This window comes from Patiria miniata, unplaced genomic scaffold, assembly GCF_015706575.1.
Source record: "Patiria miniata isolate m_02_andy unplaced genomic scaffold, ASM1570657v1 HiC_scaffold_7, whole genome shotgun sequence".
Classification (NCBI taxonomy): domain Eukaryota; kingdom Metazoa; phylum Echinodermata; class Asteroidea; order Valvatida; family Asterinidae; genus Patiria; species Patiria miniata.
The window spans coordinates 19071503-19091471 of NW_024037074.1; the positions used below are offsets into that span (position 1 = coordinate 19071503).

At 42.6% G+C, this 19969-nt stretch overlaps 3 protein-coding genes across 4 annotated transcripts; 2 read left to right on the plus strand and 1 right to left on the minus strand.

Annotated features, from left to right (window-relative positions):
- The first annotated feature begins 400 nt into the window (after positions 1–400).
- LOC119745799 (F-box/LRR-repeat protein 2-like) lies at positions 401–4360 on the plus strand. Its single transcript, XM_038222406.1, has 4 exons — positions 401–724; positions 1236–1413; positions 2319–2558; positions 2941–4360. Exons 1-4 carry the CDS (start codon positions 429–431, stop codon positions 3001–3003), a joined length of 777 nt encoding a protein of 258 aa, XP_038078334.1. The 5' UTR covers positions 401–428; the 3' UTR covers positions 3004–4360.
- A 1394-nt stretch (positions 4361–5754) lies between these two features.
- On the minus strand, positions 5755–13844 carry LOC119745800 (ribulose-phosphate 3-epimerase-like). 2 transcript variants are annotated; one of them, XM_038222408.1, is made up of 8 exons: positions 13792–13844; positions 12753–12911; positions 11341–11417; positions 10344–10375; positions 9333–9440; positions 8264–8398; positions 6959–7045; positions 5755–6048 (listed from the first exon to the last, which is right to left on the minus strand). In XM_038222408.1, the coding sequence occupies exons 2-8, from the start codon at positions 12878–12880 to the stop codon at positions 5926–5928; spliced, it is 690 nt and encodes a 229-aa protein (XP_038078336.1). In that variant the 5' UTR covers positions 12881–12911; positions 13792–13844; the 3' UTR covers positions 5755–5925. The 2 variants fall into 2 exon arrangements, with proteins under 2 accessions (XP_038078336.1, XP_038078335.1); XM_038222407.1 differs by lacking the exon at positions 13792–13844 and adding an exon at positions 13592–13761 and having other exon boundaries at positions 5756–6048.
- Positions 13845–16193: 2349 nt separating this feature from the next.
- Positions 16194–19678, plus strand: LOC119718825. The gene is made up of 4 exons (XM_038188244.1): positions 16194–16296; positions 16695–16978; positions 18084–18235; positions 18922–19678. The coding sequence occupies exons 1-4, from the start codon at positions 16213–16215 to the stop codon at positions 18981–18983; spliced, it is 582 nt and encodes a 193-aa protein (XP_038044172.1). The 5' UTR covers positions 16194–16212; the 3' UTR covers positions 18984–19678.
- Positions 19679–19969: the final 291 nt, after the last annotated feature.

Below are 19969 nucleotides of genomic sequence, written 5' to 3' on the forward strand. Positions count from 1 at the left end.
TTCGTTTGCACACGTTTGCGTATCTCAATTCGGTACAACTATAGAATGCAGGGCCACTTTACTCTACATCCACGCCTCCGTACGGCTGCGTGGAGGCGTGGAGCCGCAGTCGACCTACCTCCGAAAATCGATCGTGGAGTCGTGGAGCCGCAGCTCAGTCGATATCTCCGAGAATTGCGCCCTCTATCGGTGCGCAATTGCGCCCTCTATCGGTGCGCGTCTCTGCGACTCCGCGCCTCCGCCACTCCAGTGCCCCGCGTCTCCGCGACTCTGCGACTCCACGACTCCGCGCCTCCGCCACTCCAAAGGGTATCCAAAGCCCCGCGTCTACGCGACTAGACTCTGCGACTCCCAGACTCCGCGCCTGCGCCACTCCAGACAGTGCCCCGTCGCACATGCATTGTCGCGCATGCATTCCGTTCCATGTGATGCAGTCCGAACAGTTGCAACAAGAACTTCCTGCGTCAAGCACAGTAACCATGGCAACTGAAAACCGCATGAACTCTGCGCAACTTCCGGATGAGATCTTCTTGTACCATGTTCTGCCACTGCTGTCCATCCGGGAGGTGAACTCTTGCAAGCTGGTCTGCAAGACATGGCGCCACCTGGTGACGACCTACATCAAGAGGTTAAAGGTCATCGACCTGACCCCCTGGGATTGCATGGTGACCGAGGACCTTCTGTTAGGCATCGTCAAACACGCGGCCAATGTCAGGGAACTGAGGTGATTACAAGTATAGCGAGGTGATTGGGTGTTATCTGGCTGGACATCATGGTGGCTTTGTGTTCTTGAGCAAGGCACTTTGCAGTAGTTGCTCTAATCTTGGCCCAAGATGCTAGTGATAGATAGTGGATCGTGCATGGTGTGCCCTCTAACGGCACAATAATTAGACCAGCGCACCTACTCGCACTAACATCTTGGCCATTTCATATCAGCGGTTTAAATTTTCTTTATTATTTCTTTATATTTATTATTATTGTGAACACATATGCGAAAGAACATGATTGCGGGCAAGTTAAGCATGCAAGGAGAGTGACAAGATGCAGTCATGAAAGGCCAGTGGCCGATTTCATTTATAAGTAAACAGGGTTTTTCAGCTCACCGTTAAAGAGGGAGGTATTTATACTTGGAGTCCCTATAGGATTTGAGAAGGTTTGAGGACTACCTAAGGAGCACTACTTGTCTTTGTCCATCATAAGAGCTGAATTCAAAAAAAATGTATATATATTTGTAGGTTAGATGGCTGTTGGAGAGCAGTGCGTGATGCAGCAGTTCTTACCGTTGCCAGTGTCTGTCACAAGCTGAGGGTCTTTGCCGCCTGCAAATGCGGAAACCTTACAGATGCTGGCGTCATATCACTGGCAGAGAAATGTCCTGAGCTGGAGGAGTTGGATCTTAGTAGCTGCTACGGGGTTAGTTTGTGTGATTTTTTTCTCAATTGTACTCGAGTCTCACAGAATTCTCGAATCATTAAAGTCGAGTCTCAAGACACTCTGGTCAAGTCTCACGACACTCTGGTCAAGTCTCAAGTCACTCTGGTCAAGTCTCATGTCACTCTGGTCAAGTCTCAAGTCACTCTGGTCAAGTCTCAAAATCACTCTGGTCAAGTCTCAAGTCACTCTGGTCAAGTCTCATGTCACTCTGGTCAAGTCTCATGTCACTCTGGTCAAGTCTCAAGTCACTCTGGTCAAGTCTCAAGTCATTCTGGTCAACTTTTAAGACACTCTGGTCAAATCTCAAGTCACTCTGGTCAAGTCTCAAGTCACCGTCAAATTTGAAGGCAATCTGGTCCAGTCTCGAGTCAGTCTGGTCAACTTTCAAGATACTCTGGTCAAGTCTCAAGATACTGTGGTCAAGTCTCAAGACACTCTGGTCAAGCTTAAGTCACTCTGGTCAAGTCTCAAGTCACCGTCAAATTTTAAGGCAATCTGGTCAAGTCTCAAGTCACTCTGGTCAACTTTCAAGATACTCTGGTCAAGCCTTAAGACACTCTCGACAAGTCTCAAGTCACTCTGGTCAAGTCTCGATAATTCTGGTCAAGCCTCAAGTCGCTCTGGTCAAGTCTCCAGTAGCGCTGGTCAAGTCTCAAGTCGCTCGGGTCAAGTCTCAAGTTGCTCTGGTCAAGTCTCAAGTCACTCTGGCCAAGTCTCAAGACACTCTGGTCAAGTCTCAATTAACTCGGGTCAAGTCCCCGAGTCACTCAGGTCAAGTATTAAAGTTGAAGTCATCTTAAAATTGCACATTCTTGAAAAGTATTCAGCTCAGATATCATGGATTGAGTGTTTTTTTATCTTACTTCTAATTGTCCTCGTCTCAGATAACAGATGAAGCTCTTTGCGGCCTGGCAGACCATGCCAAGAACCTCAAGGAGCTACATGTCAGTAGCGTCTACGGCGTGACAGACTTTGGTGTCAGCCAGCTAGCCTTCAAGTGCCACCTTCTACAGAATCTTGATGTCAGTTACTGCTACGTGGTCAGCAACTTGGGGCTACAGGCCTTTTTGGATAAGCAAGGAAAACTCGCTTTGACTGAACTGCGAGTCAAAAACTGTTACAAGGTTAGAGATCAGTGAAATATAGACAAATGTGTGTTTTTTTTCTGCTAATAGAAAAGTTGAAGATTTGGTTTCTACCTTGTCAGTCAGGCACCGGATTTCATAGGAGTCCAAATTTCATGTGACACTGGAAAAGTGTTTTAAGACCAGCCAGCCATGTCTTTATCAACCGTTTAAAACCTGCCACGTGACAGGCTCTCGACTGTCTTAGGTTTTGATGAATATAGGTTTTAAAGTTTGGTTGCCCAATTCACATTTACATTGTCAAAGTAAAGTTATAGTGCCGTGTCTTTACGTGGGTCCCATAAGCACCCTCTGTAGATTCTGCACGAAGCGTTCTTTAGTCTGATGCACTTTTTTTTCGTTCTTTTTTTTCCATCCAAAGGTCACGCAGCCCACTATATTTAAGCTCATGCAGGCCGGAGTAGCTGTCAACAACATGTTCTGATCATCACAAGAACTGTCCCTTGTGATCTCAGATTTAGCAGAGCTTGCTGTGGTACCAATGTAGCCCGGCTAGCAGGATGGATACCAAGCTCGAACATCTCTGGAGTATGCTGGACTGCTCTGCCACTCTCTGCCAAAGTTTAGTGGGAACAGTTTCCGCACGTGACTAACTGGGTGGAAGTTGAGTGTCTACCTGCAATTGTGAGCATTGATGTATGCCGTCCTCTGTGATGAACAGTAAATGCGCTGCAACACCACTAACTGGAGCTCTAGTGCAAGGGTGCTGTTCGTCCTACGTATTCGTAGATGACCATGGCTTCGTGGTCTAGGGAAGAAAACGGTGGGTTCGGAGGTGGCTAACGAGGCCAATCCGGGCCCGGAAAGTCCTCCCACACGTGGGACACGTGTGGGCTGGTGGTGTGTTGGTTGGGGCTGACGCTCTAGCCTTCCGCATGGCCCGCTTCTGCTGCACTGCGGTTGGTTTCAGCTGCAAGCGCTCCCTACAACTACTACTGCTGCTGCACTTGACCATCATCAGGTCGTAGTGACCTCCAACCTCCTCGGTTAAGGGCAAGAGACCAACACTCGGTTGGTGACAGCTGCACAGCATCCGCAACCTGCTTAAGCCAGGTAAGCCGGGACGACCACGAGGCCTCGTCCAGGTGGCAGGACGTTGCCCAAGGTGGAACTGGACGGCAGCATCAAGGGCAGGACGAGCAGGGGCAGGAGCTTGGAGGCGCCGAACATGACCAAAAAGGGTGTCAACTCCCTGAGATCTCCAACAAAATGGGACCGAGGGACCCACCGTACCAAAACTTTAAAGTGTCATTATTTCCAACATCCTACGATCTCCTCCCTCACCATCCAAGGAATGCAGCACTAGCAGGGTGGCATGGGTGGCGCAGTGCGTAAAGCTCTCACCTCTCACCACTGTGGCCCGGGTTCGATTCCCGGCTCGGGTCATATGTGAGTTGAGTTGTTCCCTGTGCCACGAAAGTTTTTTATGGAAATTTTCAAGGACAAAATTTCTTTAAAATTTTAAAGTTTGTATGTTTGCATAATTTTTATCGAAAATCTCATTTTTATAATGGACACAATTTCGTGGGTACAAGCATTTTGATTTCGAAAGACAATCTTGCTTTGTTTACAGTTTTGATCTGCATTTTGATAAACTAGGTCATGGATTTTCATTATTGGTTGTGGAAAAATCATGCAATTTTATTGTCCTAAAAGGTGCAGGAACTCTTTAGGTACTTAGGCATTACACGCCTAACCCATAATGTTTTTTATGTTGTGTATATACTGATTGTATTTTTCAATAAACCAAATTACTAAATAAAGCAACAAAAGAGTCGAAAGGTATTCGTCCATCTTTTATTTGATCTCAATATCAAACAATTATATAGAGACGATTCTAAACCAGTAATAAATGTACAAATCCTACTATGCACAATTGGCTTGCATTGCGTATGATACGCTTCAGGCAACGGCTTCAGGTAACAACCGCAGCATGCATGCTATTCTACAGACCAACTGCCCTGTGATGGACTGGACAAGGTGGGACTGGACAGCAGCATCAAGGGCAAGACGAGCAGGGGCAGGAGCTTGGAGGCGCCGAACATGACCATAAAGGGTGTGTCACCTCCCCGAGATCTCCAACAAAATGGGACCGAGGGACCCACCGTACCAAAATTTCAAAGTGTCAGTATTTCCAACATGCTACGATCTCCTCCCTCACCATCCGAGGAACGCAGTGCGTAAAGCACTCGCCTCTCGCCACTGTGGCCCGGGTTCGATTCCTGGCTCCGGTCATATGCGAGTCGAGTTGTTGCCTGTGCCACTAAAGTTTTTTATGGAATTTTTTCGCGGACAAAATTTCTTTAAAATTTTAAAGTTTGTATGTTTGCATAATTTTATCGAAAATCTGATTTTTATAACAGACACAATTTCGCGGGTACAAGCATTTTGAATTCGAAAGACAATCTTGCTTTGTTGTGTTGTTTTTGTTTGTTTCACAGATGCATTTTGATGAACTAGGTCATGGTTTTTCATTATTTGGTTGTGGAAAAATCATGCAATTTTATTGTCCTAAAAGGTGCAGGAACTCTTTAGGTACTTAGGCATTACACGCCTAACCCATAATGTTTTTTATGTTGTGTATATACTGATTGTATTTTTCAATAAACCAAATTACTAAATAAAGCAACAAAAGAGTCGAAAGGTATTCGTCCATCTTTTATTTGATCTCAATATCAAACAATTATATAGTGTCGATTCTAAGCCCTTCATAAATGTATAAATCCTACTATGCACAATTGGCTTGCATTGCGTATGATACGCTTCAGGCAATGGCTTCAGGTAACGACCACAGCATGCACGCTATTGTACAAACCAACTGCCCCGTGATGGACTATCTGATCAATAGCTAGCACAATGCTTTCGCCATTGAAGGGGGACCTTTGTGATAGAATACAGGCAATTCCCAATACAGTGCACCACCAAGAGTTTGCCACGGAGAGTCCATTTCTAAATCTTACGGTCGACATAAACATGGCCGACTTGCCGTGATTTGAACGAATGTCAGTAGACAACTTGAAACACCGGGGCAAACCCCTTTTCTTTAGCGATAACTGTTACACACGGGACCTACAGCTTTATGTCCCATCTAAAGGACGAAGCAATAATGGTAAAGTGCCTTGCTGAAGAGCACAAGCACCATGTTCCCCATTGGGATTTGAACCCATATACCACGGCACATGAGTCAAAAACAGTAAACACTGGACCACAGCACTGAACTGAGAATAGCCCATATTGATAACATGCCCTGGTTGGTCTAAACATGATAAGCGCTGCCTGGCTCACGAGCGGCAGTGAGTCATTTAGTGAGTTAGGGAGTAGTACAAAAAGGACACGCAACAAAGCACTATCTATTGAGATTAGCTGTCTGGATATAATCGTTGACAGAGCCGCGTAGGGTGTTAATGACCTGCCGTTGGTTGTCACTCTTCATGATGGCGCTACCCGATACGATCATGTTGGCCCCAGCCTGTTGGGAAAAATCAGACCAATTCCCTGCATAATTAGGTCTTGGTCCAACTGGAGTTAGTTCCCCTAATAATGTAGCCAGTGCGGTGTAAAATCTAAAGCTATAGTCCATCATTTGCAGCTATCTAAAAAGTAACTGGCGTAATTATTGTTGAAAAACATACTTGGTCGAAAGATAGAAAGGGGACTAAACTCCCTGTGAAATTATTCTTTCTGGCAAGCTGTCATTTTGAAGTAATCAACGAAAGAAGGCCTTTCCAACGGTGCTTCTTAAGACGCACCGTAGGAAATGTAAATTAGTAGTTCGTTTTGTTATTCGGCAAAGCACGCACAAGCATTGGCACGACGCACGCGCAGTTGCTATAATTCGTCGGATCGGTGCGCGACATCGCATAGCTGCAACCGGCTCAGTGAGAACGCATCTCGGACGCTGAATTCAGGCCCAATTCAAAACATGATTCAGCAAGTTTTGATTTGAAATTGAGATCCTAGAATGCTGTTTTTCTCAGAATATACAGCTGAAGCTGAGCTGAAACTTCATCAGGTTAGTTGTCCAGTACCCTTCTTTAGATTTTGGGAACTTTTGTTGCTTCAAATGAACAAAATGCACAAATTACAAATGATGGACCATATCTTTAAGACTCTGTGAAATACGGACTCAATTTTTTAAGACTGGATTTGATGGATCTTGTTGCTTCGTCGGCTTGACTGCTTCAACTAATACACTATTTGTTTCCTGAACAGTGGATTGGGTTGTGTACGAAACATATAGGAGTCTTCCTAAAATGATAATACGCATATACGCATTCGGCAGACTGTTGATCCAAATAGCAGTGTCATATGCACAATTTTATAAAATATACATTTCAGCTCAGATTTGACTCGTTTCAAGATGGATTCAGTTGACTGACCTTAGCAACCATGTCAATATTGGCCGGTCCCACCCCACCATCCACCTCTATGTCCAGTGACTGGTACTTTGCTCTTAGCTGCTCCACCTAAAATAAAAATGGATAATATTTATTCAAAATTATACGGATTTACATGTAACCGCTCTCGTGGGCAAGTACCCCCTCAACTGCATGGAAGGGAGAGTTGGGGGAGACTGGCTGGAGTGACATTCAAACCAGCCTCGTTTCCATGGATACTATCTTACTGCGCCATTTTTTTCCCATCATGCCTAGCGCTATCTTACATCTGTTACATCTGTTATCCCTGTACAACACAACACACATGTTTTTTGGGGGAAAAAAAACAATTGTACAGTGACGTGACGCAACAGAGATAACGCGTGAGCCCATACAGGGCATGCATTCTTCCAAATACACGCGTGTTACACTCTGAATAGCCGGTCAGCGTCGTTTCCGTAGTCCTCACGGCAAGGGGTTAGTGAAGGAACGCGCACGCAGCCCATGGAGTCGAGGCTGCATTCAAACATATTGCCGACGACACCCGACACTCACGCGAATACTCTATGGCTTTGTGTACATTCAGAATAAAATAAGTCTTGCGTACTTCGCCCTATACTCTCGCGAAAATACACTCTTGTTTTACTATACTCCAGAGGACAATGCTTTGTGTTTCCCTTTGTCCCTGTAATATAACACTCTCCCGTAGACTAAGTACACAAAGCCTACTACAGAGGACTGTTTCCAACAAAAGACACAACGCCCGAGGACTGAAAGGATCTGTTGTTCTTCCTTGGTGTGTCGGTCCTTGGGGGTTATGTAGAACACGCACAAGTATGCGCAGCCGGTGTGTCCCCACCACAGGTGCTGGTCAAAAAGCGCCCCCTCTTGATGGCGCACACAGCTCATAGAGTACACGTCCACAAAATAGTGGGGTGTTGGTGATAGTGGTCATTCTGAAGACTATCTCGGCTCTCTGGGAAGTCTACGGCTTGATGTGTTCATGGAATGAAACATCTCTCGTGCACATTTATTTATTACATTTCTTTACCCAGGGTATGCCCAAACAGTTTAAAACTGGTTTCCATTGGGGGCCCTACATACACTACAAATGACTACACATATGTACACATACAATACATTACAAATACAATACAGCACAATGAAATAAAATAAAAGCATATGGCATTACTGCATGATTGTAAAGCAACGATTATAAATATTGTACAACTATTACAAGGAAACATGTATAGTACATCACTAGAAACTCCCTATACCTTTGGAATGCCCTTTGGAATTTTCTCTTACCTTGGCCATCATGTCTTCCATGAATTTTTGTCCCCCGAATCCCGGCTCGACTGTCATGACCAGAATCATGTCGGCATCCTCCACGTACGGGAAAACAACATCAACTGGAGTACCTGGCTTGATGCCTATCCCCGCCTGATGCAAAGAGAAAAAATGGTAAGACTTGAAAAAAAGTCCCAAAATCTTTTTTTTAGGCCAAAAAAAAAAAAATATACGGTCTCTGGTCAGACCAAAGTTCCGGAATTGACGCGGGGATGCGTTTTTTTTTTTTTTCCTTCTTCAAGCTTGGATTGTACAGACAAGGTGTGGTACTATTTTGCTTTTTTGGTGTCCTCATGTACATTGGTGTCCTCCATAATTTGCCTTGGTGCTCTCGATCATTTGCCTTGGTGCAATTTCCCATTCCTTGGTGCTCTTTGGTTAAAAAAAATTTGAGGAGGTGCGGCAATAGAGGGCGCTGTTGGAGCTACCGCGGAACATTTTTGAAAAAAAAAGATTGATGCGCATGATTAAAATCAATGCGCGCGCTGACCAGAGACCGACTTGTTGTTTTTTTTGGCCTTAACGAGAGGAGTTGGGCTATAATGTAACAGAAACTATAAATGTAAATTTATAATCCTGTATACTTAACAAATCAGAAAAAAAATGATGGGCGTGCACATAGGGCCGACTATCCTAACCTAGGGGCTAGATACGTTTGTAGCTCAGTTGGTCAAGCATCTGAACAATAGTACAGAGGTTGTGGGTTCAAGTCCCAACAAGTCAACTTTCTTTTTTCACTCTAAGGCTCATGTTCCTCGTGATTTTCTATTTGTTACTTTATGTATACTGCTAAAAATGGTATTCTTAAAACTAGAAAAAAATCTAATATCAAGAAACATTTTCTTGTTGAAAATATTTCTTGAAACAAGAAATATTTTCGCATATTAAGAAATGCAAGAAAATCATGTTTAGCAGTGTAGGGAATCAAGCAATGCACTGCAAATGGATAGCCTACAGGAGGAGGGGGAGGAGACTAGAAAGGCGGAAAACGGGGGGGGGGGGGGGGGGGGAGGGCCTCAGAACAGACCTTCATTCCGGCTTCCTTGATGAGTCTTATGATGTCTTTGGGTCGATCCGTTGCCTCGATGTGGAATGTGTATTGGTTGGCTCCGGCGTCTGCCATTGGTTGAATCCACTGGTAAGAATAAACGAGGCATCTTGGGAATTAACTGGTAGAGTTGCGTTTCTATTCATAAATATCTAACTTGTATATTTTATTCCAACCAAAACAAACTCTTTCTTTTTTTGACTTCTGCAACCCTTTGAATTTTTTGTTGTTGTTTTGGGCACAAACAGATCCACTTTGCAAGCAGACTGGCTCCTGGTCCATATATGTACATTATCAATATTGGTTGTGGGGCGGGAACCAGCCAATCCCGCAAGAACAGCATTAACCCTAACCGAATTCAACCCATCAAAGTCCAACAGCAGGTGTTGTTGAAATCTGTTAGAATGGGTACAGTACCCCTAAACTGATGGTCTTTTACACTGGGCTTGGCATACCTCCAGAAACTAAGTCCAACAGTGAACGATTTCCCATGTCGGTGTTGGAATTTGCCTGGATGGGTATGGTTTCTAGTAAATTATGCTAGGGAGTTAGGGTTCATGTCTGGCAGCTAATAATTTGAAATTGTTTAGTAATAGTTCAATAACTTAACATGGGCCGGCTTTTTTGGTCAATGTCTCATTCAAAAGTGAATAACTTTTGTACTGTTAGAATAATAGCAACTTAGAAAAGGAATTCTTTTTTCGGGATAAAACTCAAAAATAGCAAGGGGAATGCATCTTTAACATCGACTGACTCGGACTTCTAAAGGAGCATGCTTCATTACTCATTTTCCAAAAATAAACCCAACAAATGTTACTCCAGAGTATACCGTATAATTTACAGATTTTAACCTGAACTTTTGTATAGCAATAAAATGACAAAATGATTTCTTTTAAATGTCTCTTTTTAAATGTTCTTTTTAAATGATTTCTTTTAATTAGAAAAAAAAAATTAGAAAAAGAAGTTGCTCATACTTTCTGCCATCATTACCTTTTCTGGACCTGCAACCATCATGTGCATGTCTGTAAAGTAAATAAATCATGTGACAATTTTTGACTTAATATTTTAAGACCAATTGTAAATTAACGGCACATCAGTTTTGATTAAAAAAAAAATTAGCAACAATGGGAAACATATTTGGTTCGGTTAAGTTCATTTTTTTATCGCAAAGCATACTGAATGCTTTTTTTACTCGGATCAGAGATTGTTACCCTTTTTGTGTTATGTCTTATTCAAAACACTAATATATTATAGTGGTATTCCCCGATCATGGTGCACTTCAATGTTTCCCTGGACTTTCCTCACGCAGTGTTGCCAAACTTATTTGTTGACAAACTTTAAATTCATTCCGTTAAATACTTAAATACAATAATAATGCTTGCTGTTGAAACTTTGTGATCAATTTCAGTGTCATAAAATTTAGTCCGAAATTCAAAACCGGTGGCATTTGGAACAAAATGAGCCAAGTGTTCCGTAACATGGTGCACATGAACAAATCTTGGAAAATCCCAAGCTAAGATTTGAGAATTTCCTTAGAGTTTAAAAATTCTGATAAACAATTATTATTTCTACTCACATACCCAACTAGAAGTTTGTGAGGAAGTGATTGTTAAGATATTTTTTGGATGCATTTTTAAAGGGTTCACTGTGTAGTTCGAAATAAAATTGGAAAATCACGGCAAAATAAATTGTGTAATGGGTAGGCCTAAACTCAAGATTTATAAACAGGAATGTTTAGAGCTTGGTGAAATTTACCAGTGAAATTTCAGGGAAAGTTTTGATGCAGCAAAGCACTAGAAGCAAAAAATTATAAAGTGTGTCACATTAGGGACCGCGCCATGTTAGGAGACATCAACAATAGATACAAAATCCATATGAAATGTGTAAATACATCCCATTGTATCTTTGAAAACATCTTATACGAGTTTGAAACTTTCAAAAGTTGATTTTTTAAGGCATGACTTTTCTTGTTTCCAAGCCAACCTACCAAAGAAAGCTGTCTTGACTTTCTGTCTGAGACACTGCACCATGGGGTGACCAAATGTGATATTAGGCACAAAATTCCTGTCAAAAAAAGAATTGGAAAATTGAAAATGGTGACTGCCTATTTTTTATTGTCAGGTGTGGTGTGGATCTAGAAGTGTGGAACTTAGTGAAGTGCAAACCCTAAAAATTAAATAACTTTTCTGTCCGAGTAAACTTTCTGTCTAAGTGATTTGCTACTGTTACATGGAAACTTTAGAAATGATATCATTTTTTCAAAGTGATCCAATTTTAAAAATACTCTCAGCTCGTGATGGTTTTCTATGTGATTATCTAAATTCTGTGGACAAGTTTACTCTTCATTTTTTTTCTTTTATTGATGTCAAATGTTCACATGATGCAAACAATGAAGGGAAATAGAGGCTCCGTAAAAGTTGGTTCATACTTCACGTGTCACGTGACTTTCCATACGAAGCAAATTTAGAAGAAAAATGACAAATATCACAATAAAACTGCAATTTCTGCAGAGTATCAAGATGTGACAAATACAATAGTTTTGTTGAGTGAAAAACAACGGCACGCCGTAACAACCAGAAGAACTTCAATATGCATGCACACACAAAGTCAAAATGACATCAAGCCAGATTCGAGAATCGGTTGAAATATATTTAAGAATGATCTGTATTCACAATGTGTACATAACCCTCGGTTTAAGGCCGACACAATCTCTCAAATTAAACTTTCCTTTGTGGATTCGAGCAAAGACTGTTTTCCGCCCCCCCCCCCAAAAAAAAAAACAATACGGGGACTGGTAGCTAGCTCTCATTTAGAGCCATTGATTGGATCACCTCTACGCAGGCGCATTATAATTGTTTATTTATTGAATCACTGCTTAATAGCTTTGTGCATGGACGGTTATTGAACACACGATTATACAAAAACTCACTCTTGTCTTATCACATAAAATACGCAAAATCATCACTGTCTCCATGAAGGCAACTTTCAAGTATTTCAACTGCATCTAGGTTTTAAATGCTGAACAGTAATTTCCCTCTCTTTATTGATATTTGCCACAGACACTTTTGAATTCAGCAAAAATCGAAGCTCATCACCTCGCGCATTTGTGGCGCAGCCCATTGCCATAGGCTGGTTGCGCGCAACCATTACCGTTGTGATTTTGAATTCACGAGGCGGGATTCAGACCTATATACACGTCATGCATATAATTTGCATACATCAGGAAGAATGCCTCCTGAGGTAGTCAGGTTCACTACTAGCTACCTGTCCCCATATTTGAAGTCCAATTGACAATGGGGACAGGGAACCAGACTAAGAGTACGCCACCAAGCGCCCTCTATGGATCCTGCACAGAATCCATTTAAGCTAGACTGGCTACCCTGTCCAAATACCACTCACCCATCCATGACATCTAAGTGTAAGTAATCTGCCCCACTGTCCAGCACACGTTGACACTCGTCAGCCAACGAGGCTAGGTCAGAGTTCAAGATGGAGGGGCCAATCTTGCACTCGTAATGAACGGGCATCTTGTCTGCTTGTCCAACTTTGTTTTCAATTCTGTCAATGAGAAGAAACAAATTAGGCCGACATTTGAATAAAAAAAGATGAAACCTTCCACAATAAAGTATAAGATTATATTTAAAACAAAAAGAAAGCAAACTGTACCTTTGGTTGGGTTAAATTTAGCCCGACTGCGTCTGGCCGTACAGTACTATTGCAAGCTCTGTAGTACGCAGAGCTTGCGATAGTACTGTACGGCCAGACGCAGTCGGGCTAGGGTAAATAATACGTCGAGTATGGGTCTTAAATTGAGTACAGCAGACCTGCACTCCTATTTTTCCATACATTTGCTCGGTTCAAGTGGGCATTTTGGTCATGCACAAAATTTTTACTATTTTAAATCTGTCTGAAAAAAAAAAACTTTAATGTCAAGTTAGGTCGATACCCATAACTTTGAAGGTTCTTCATGCTCAACACAATGCCATAACGTGGCGCATCTAGTAATTTGTAGGCCAATTTGAGGGTGAAATCTGATGTTTTTGTTGGGCAATGTTGGGTTTTGGGTCAAGGATAAAATTGTGTTGCTCGACATAGGCCTATATGGATTAGCCTGGACCCTACTACTATCGCCAGACCATGTCCAAATGTTAAAAAAGGCGATAAGTTGGGTCCAAGTTACTCGGACTAGGTCCAAGTTACTTTCTCAAGCTTGAGTTAACATAGCTAGCATTACTCACGATCAAGACAAATTCTTCGCAAAAAGTTTTCACATCAAGAAGAAGAGGACCTCGGAATTTTAAGTACAAAGTCATGAAAGTGTGAGGTCTATATTTTTCTTTATTTATAGCACGATTAAATGACAGTTTCACACTGTCAGTTTCAAGTTTCATTCCTCTTTTGTCTCAAATTAGTCAAAATAGTCTGCAAAAAATCATACCAGGAAGTAAATAGGGCGCCCTCTGTTGGTAACAATAGATTGATGTTAGTAAAGGCGTACCCGCGAAGCGCGCGCGGCCAATAATATACCACTGGCTTGGGCGTCAATCGATGGGGAACTGGGGGGCCAAAAAAAAAAATTTGGACCCCTAAAAAAAGGGGGTCAAAAAAATTACGGCGTGTGGTTCGGGGCCCGCTTAAGGGCCCCGAAAATGTTAGGATTCTAGATGCTCTGTGGTACGATCTGAGGCAATTTCTGACCACTTTAACCAATGTTTTTTTGAGAAAAAGATGGTGGTGTACTCATTGCCTGCCTTTATTGCGATGTCACATAAAAAATTTAAAAAATTGGTCTCGTTTTTTTTTTTTTTTTTGGGGGGGGGCATGGCCCCCTTTGGCCCTCCCCCCCCCCCTGGATCCGCCCTTGGGGAACTGCCAGGGGCCGGTGGGGGGGGACATGTCCACCTGACTTTTTATCATATCGTTTGTTCTCCCCCCCCCCCCCCGCGCCTTTTTTTTCGCCCCCAATAAAAATTGTAGCCTACAGCTACATTTGATTCTACAGCTCAGAATAGCTGATTTAATTACTCCAAACTTGAAAATGATGTAAGCCTATATGATCTTTTGCTCAAAAACAAAATTTGGTTAAAGTGGTCAGAAATTGCCTCAGATCGCACCACAGAGCATCTAGAATCAAATAATTTTCGGGGCTCTTAAGCGGGGTCCCCGAACTCAAACCACACGCTCATAATGGGCGTCGCGAGGGGGGGGGGGAACCGAAGTGAAGTCATATCTGCTATTAGTTTAATACACATTTAACAAAATGGGCATCTGCAGGGGTATCAATGGGGGTGGGGGGGGAAATATCCCAAGCCCACCCTCGAAAAAAAATGATAAATTGAGAATATACTCGCGAAAGTACAAGGATTGTTGGGGGGGGGGGGGTGTGCTCCCTCAGGCTGGAAAACAATCCCGGTGACACCCATGCCCACGCCGTATGGGCCGCGTTCGCGCTTCGCGCTCGCATGGCTAATATGAGATATCCAGTTTTGTTTGCAACGTACATCTGTGAAACCCACACACATAAGTTGAGACGCACCTGCTGGGTAGTCACATCACGTGACCTGTGATCCACTTTCACTGCGTACCTGGGACCTTGGAAGGTCATCAACAGGAACCATGTTTATCGTACGGGTTTTCCAGGGGCAGCCCCTACTGGATATCCGGGTTGCATTACACAAGACTGAATACAGTCTCAATTCGAGTCCAAGGGTCCACTGTACTAATTCAAGCCCCATTGAAAACAGTGTAAAATCAACAAAGTTCAGGGCCAAGTAACATGCAAGCCAACATCACTGGGGTTTCTGAAACAAAAATTAAATTATTGTCTTGTCTTTCATCTTTTCATTTCTTTTCAATTTTAGGTAAATTAGCCAATTACATTTTTAAATATTCACACCCAAATAAAATCACCTCCCGAAAAGTGATAGTTCCCGAGCCTGCATGTATCCATTTTACAAGTGGCATCCTTCCGCTTTCACAGGCAAATAGGACCCATTTTTCATCCGTGATTTTATCAAGCCTGCCCTCAGATGGAAGCCCCAAAACCAGGGAGTTGATCCTTGGGTATATTTAAACAATTCCACCGTTTTTAAAGCCAAACGGTCTCCGTTTTTAAAAGAAATTGTGGGGGCACTTTTTATGCTAATCAGCTGGCGTAGAAATTCTCGCTTGAATAAGTTCAGCGCACCCCCAAGGGCGGATCAAGGGGGAGGCCAACGCCCCCCCCCCCCGAACCCAATGTTTTGGGGTTTTTTTTAAGTGACGTCCCAATAAAAGCAGGGACTGCGCACACGGCCATCTTTTTCTCCAAAAAAATGGTAGTTACGGTCAGAAATTGCCTCAGATCGCACAACTGACTAGCATCTAGAATCCCCTCCCCCCCAAAAAAATCGGGGCCCTTGAGCGGGCCCCGAAACCCCAAGCGCACGCCGTTATATTTTGGACCCACTCTTGAGGGGACTTACGTTTTTTAGCCCCCCCCCCCCTCAAATTGTGTTCTGGATCCGCCCTTGTTCCAGTCTCTCCTTGGTGGATCGTTGATACTGCTCCAAAGTTCACAAACTCGTCGTCAAAAGTTTCAGAGGGATATGTGGAGAACGACTCGAATAAACATCCACAAAAACCTGGCAGGTGAAAAAATGAAGAAAAAAAACTCGATGTATAATTGTGCAATGTCCCTTTTGCTCTATCTCGATCTGCCAGGCATCCGAAACGGTATTGTCCCAAGATTCCCTTCCTGGTGAAACTTTAAAGACAGAACTAAAGATAGGAAGGATGTATTCGTTATTTTTAGGTCGCAATCTGTCGACCTTCATTAAATCACACAAAAAACCCAAACATCCGCCTTAGTTTCATATAAATGCGTCAAGCAAATCACGGTCATCTTGATTCGACTGACCATCATCGCAATCATCTAGAGCAGACAGTAAATTTCAAGACATTGGTGAGTCTGTCTTTATTTATCGATGCCTTAATTCTGTCTCCAGCTTGGTACAATAGTAGCACCATCTTTTCTCCGTATTAACGTTGAAACGGAAACACAAACAGCAGAGCATAATGTGAGAGACTTCTCTTTTTATTTCGACAAATTTGAAAAGAAGAAAACACCATGCTGTATTTGAATCTGACTTTTGATAAAATTTAAACGAGATAATTTTTAAAAAATGAAACAGCAAAAAGAAAATATTTCTTTTTAATTTTTAATTGGCGCTTTCTGCTGTTTTTTTCTTGTTTTTGTATTAACGTAAAGTGATAAAATGAACAGAGAACTCAGGGAATACTTTATGAACTTTTTTTTTATACAAATAATACTGTAATCTTTTCCAAATCAACATTTTTTAGGCTTACAGGTCGCAATACCTCGACAGCACCATGGCAAGATTCGTCCTGTCCCTTCTGATTGCTGGACTGGTAGCTTCGGCAGACGGTCAATGGGGCGGCACCCAACAAGACCAACAAGGGGGAGGCACCCAACAAGACCAACAAGGGGGCGGCACCCAACAAGCCAATCCCATCCAAGACGTAATCGACACAGTTAACAGGGGCTGGGAGATTTCCCCCGGCGTTACAGTCCGGCCGACCTTTGACCCCGGCTCTGTATCGGTTGGCATCGAGGTCAGAATCGAGTAAGAGCGAACTGTTTAATCTTCTTTTGTCGTAACCAAAGGCCAGCTTTTGTGCGCATGAGGTCATGATTATGTTACCATTTAGAGGTGCAAACAACCTCGTTCCCATGGTGTCGAGCAGTACGCTCCCGCCACTACCTGCCTTCTCACCCTGGTATTGGATCATGTGCATGTTCAAAAATCTTGCAATGATATGTGTATGCAAATTAAGAAATAGTCTGGTGCTTAAAATTGTGCTCTAAAATCAGTGCTTGTTTTTGTATGCGGTGTCTGGAGTAAAAACAGAATCAATTCGTCGCGGCGTTAGTTGCGAACACCCTATATATTTTTTCAATGTTAAAATGTTACAATCTTAATCAGCCAATATGGAGTATCACATTACAGATAAATATTAGCAACATGGAAAAGGGAGGAAATGTGAAATACGTAATACCCGTTGGAAATACATACACCAAGTGCACGACATAAATCCATTATGTACTTGTTATTGCTGTATCAAATCAGAATTCAGGAAGACAAATTCCCACCCTGGGGTTGTTATTGGAAACGAGGTTGAATATAACGTTCCCTGGGGACGAGCTTAGGGGTACAAACAGTAAAACAAAATAATCACTTTTATCAATTAAAAGAATTCATCAACTTTTGTCTTCAATCTAAAATTCTGTAGCGATGTGAAACGTACGCCAATAAGCTTGGAATTGTGACGTTTTGTAGTCTACCGGACCCGCTCTAAGTCGTCCTCAATCAGTAAAACAAAAACAGTTTAAAAAGGAGAAGATGTCAGGCCTGTTACATGTCCTCCTTTTAAAACTGTATTTTCCTGGTTGGGAGAGAAAGGTTATAGATTCCTTAGTTGTTTATCCAGGTTTTCAGTTAAGGAAGCAAAAGTGTCTAAGTTCTTCAAGATTTACTAAAAATATTGACTAGCGGGTGAGGCTGAAAAAAACACACACTTGTATAAGCTTAGCAGGTCATTATAGTGAATAAAAAAGGTAGATAAAACATTCCCAACGAACAAACAAACAAACAAACCATCTTTATCCTTGATACGTGTGCTTCATTGGCCTACGTAATTAACTCTGTTGTCTTTATTTTCAATACCAAGATTCAAGAGGTCTGTGAGTCAGCCGACAAAAGAGGGCGCTTTCTCCCTGCTCGATATCGATGGTAACGGCGCCCTGTCTGTCGAGGAGTGGCACGCCCACGAAGGGGGCGTGGTCAACTTCACTGCATTTCTGAAGAGCGTGGATACGGACGGTGAGATCAAAATGTGATTCTCGTCAATAGGCCATTAAGCTAGCACCCTTTTCATGTTGAAGCTGATTATTTTTTGCCTTGAATGTAAACCTACCTGATAACTGCCTTCCCGTTCCATATAAGTTTGCTCGTCATGAACTAGTGTTGCATTGCACGTAAACCCACTAAGCTTATGTGAAAACGGGCTTTGTTATCTTCACACTTTGCGAAGAAAATAACCTGTAAATTGTTCCTAAATGGGTGGCAGCAAAAATTCGCCTGTTTCAGATCAGATGCTTTGAAGCGCTGTACTGTTTTCAAATTATTGCTCTTTTCTTCCGGGGGGGGGGGGGCACGTCTGGAACGTATATAGACTGATGGGGAAGAACCTCCTATCGGCAAAGTCATGAATTATGCATGCCGCAAGGTGATCAGCAGCCAATCACGATCGCTGTCTGGCCAGAGATAGACAAAAACGTCAAACTAGCGTCTTCGGTGTATGCAACAGAACTTGATTTCTGTTTTAAATGGTGTCTTATCGACACTTAAAATGTTTTGTCGTTATTTGTAAGGATAATGCCTACTTCCCAAAAGCGATTAGATTAATATGGTAACGGCCAATGAAATACGGGTTATCTTAAGGTCAATTACGGTCCTTCTTTGACATTTTGTGTTTTTGTTTTTCACACTTTGTTGCTTTTTTTCAGGAAATGAGGAGATTTCTTGGGCCGAGTTTCAGACAGTTAACCGCGTCTACACCAAGAACTAATGTACCCAAGCACCCAAGTTGAAGTCTTGTGACGACGATATGGCTTTAACTTACATAATTACAGCTCGAACTTAACTCTGTACACAGAATTAGACAATTTATATTGAAAACTACGACAATAATCGTATCTCTTTATATTTTTCTCTTTCCGCTTGAAGTAAAGTTCCTCTGTTTTGGGTTGAAAAAAGGCTTTATTAAGAACCTGTTCCTTGACCTAGGTCCAATTATTACAGCAGGATAGCTGGAAAAGTGTTTCAAGCATTTATGGTGTGTTAAGCAGGCTTTACACGGGACTTCGTAGCCACAGGGATAGCCGGGACCCTGTGTCCCCCCCCCCCCCCTCTTCCCCTATACCACCCTCTCCCCCAAGAAGAGGAGTTTAGACGACTATAGTTTTATATCAATGATATAGTCATTCCATTTCCCTATGTGGATGTGAAATGTGATTTAAAGACGTACGACAAGGGAAAAGAACGCCTCTAGCGTCAAATAAGGTCCAGCCCCCCCCCCTACTTTCTCTCTCGATCCGCCCTTGGGCCCCTCCCATAAATGCTGATGCCACCGGGGCACCACTAATGGGAGATTTAGGAGACTCTCGCTGCCAATAATATTGTTTGCATCATTTTGAACATGCGCACATTAGCTTCCACATGACGTAAACAATTGAATAGAACCGGTGGGTTTGCCACACTCAAGCGTCTCTATAAGCATAACTTTCCTGTGTGCAAGTTGATGATCTGAAAATAAGGCCCAGGCTTTTTGTGGGTCTTTAATGGAACGTCCACTGTGGCAAAATAAGCAATGTGCGGTATTAAATCTTGTGTTTTTTGAATTTCAATGGAACCTTTACGCAGTTAAGTACGCATTCCAAGTCAAAGCTCAATAAAGTTTGCTACAAGTACATTAAGCTGAGTTCTGGTCGTGTCATTTGGTTTGTTTGATTCGTTTGTTGGTTGGTTGACTGGTTGCTTGGGGTGTTTTTTTTG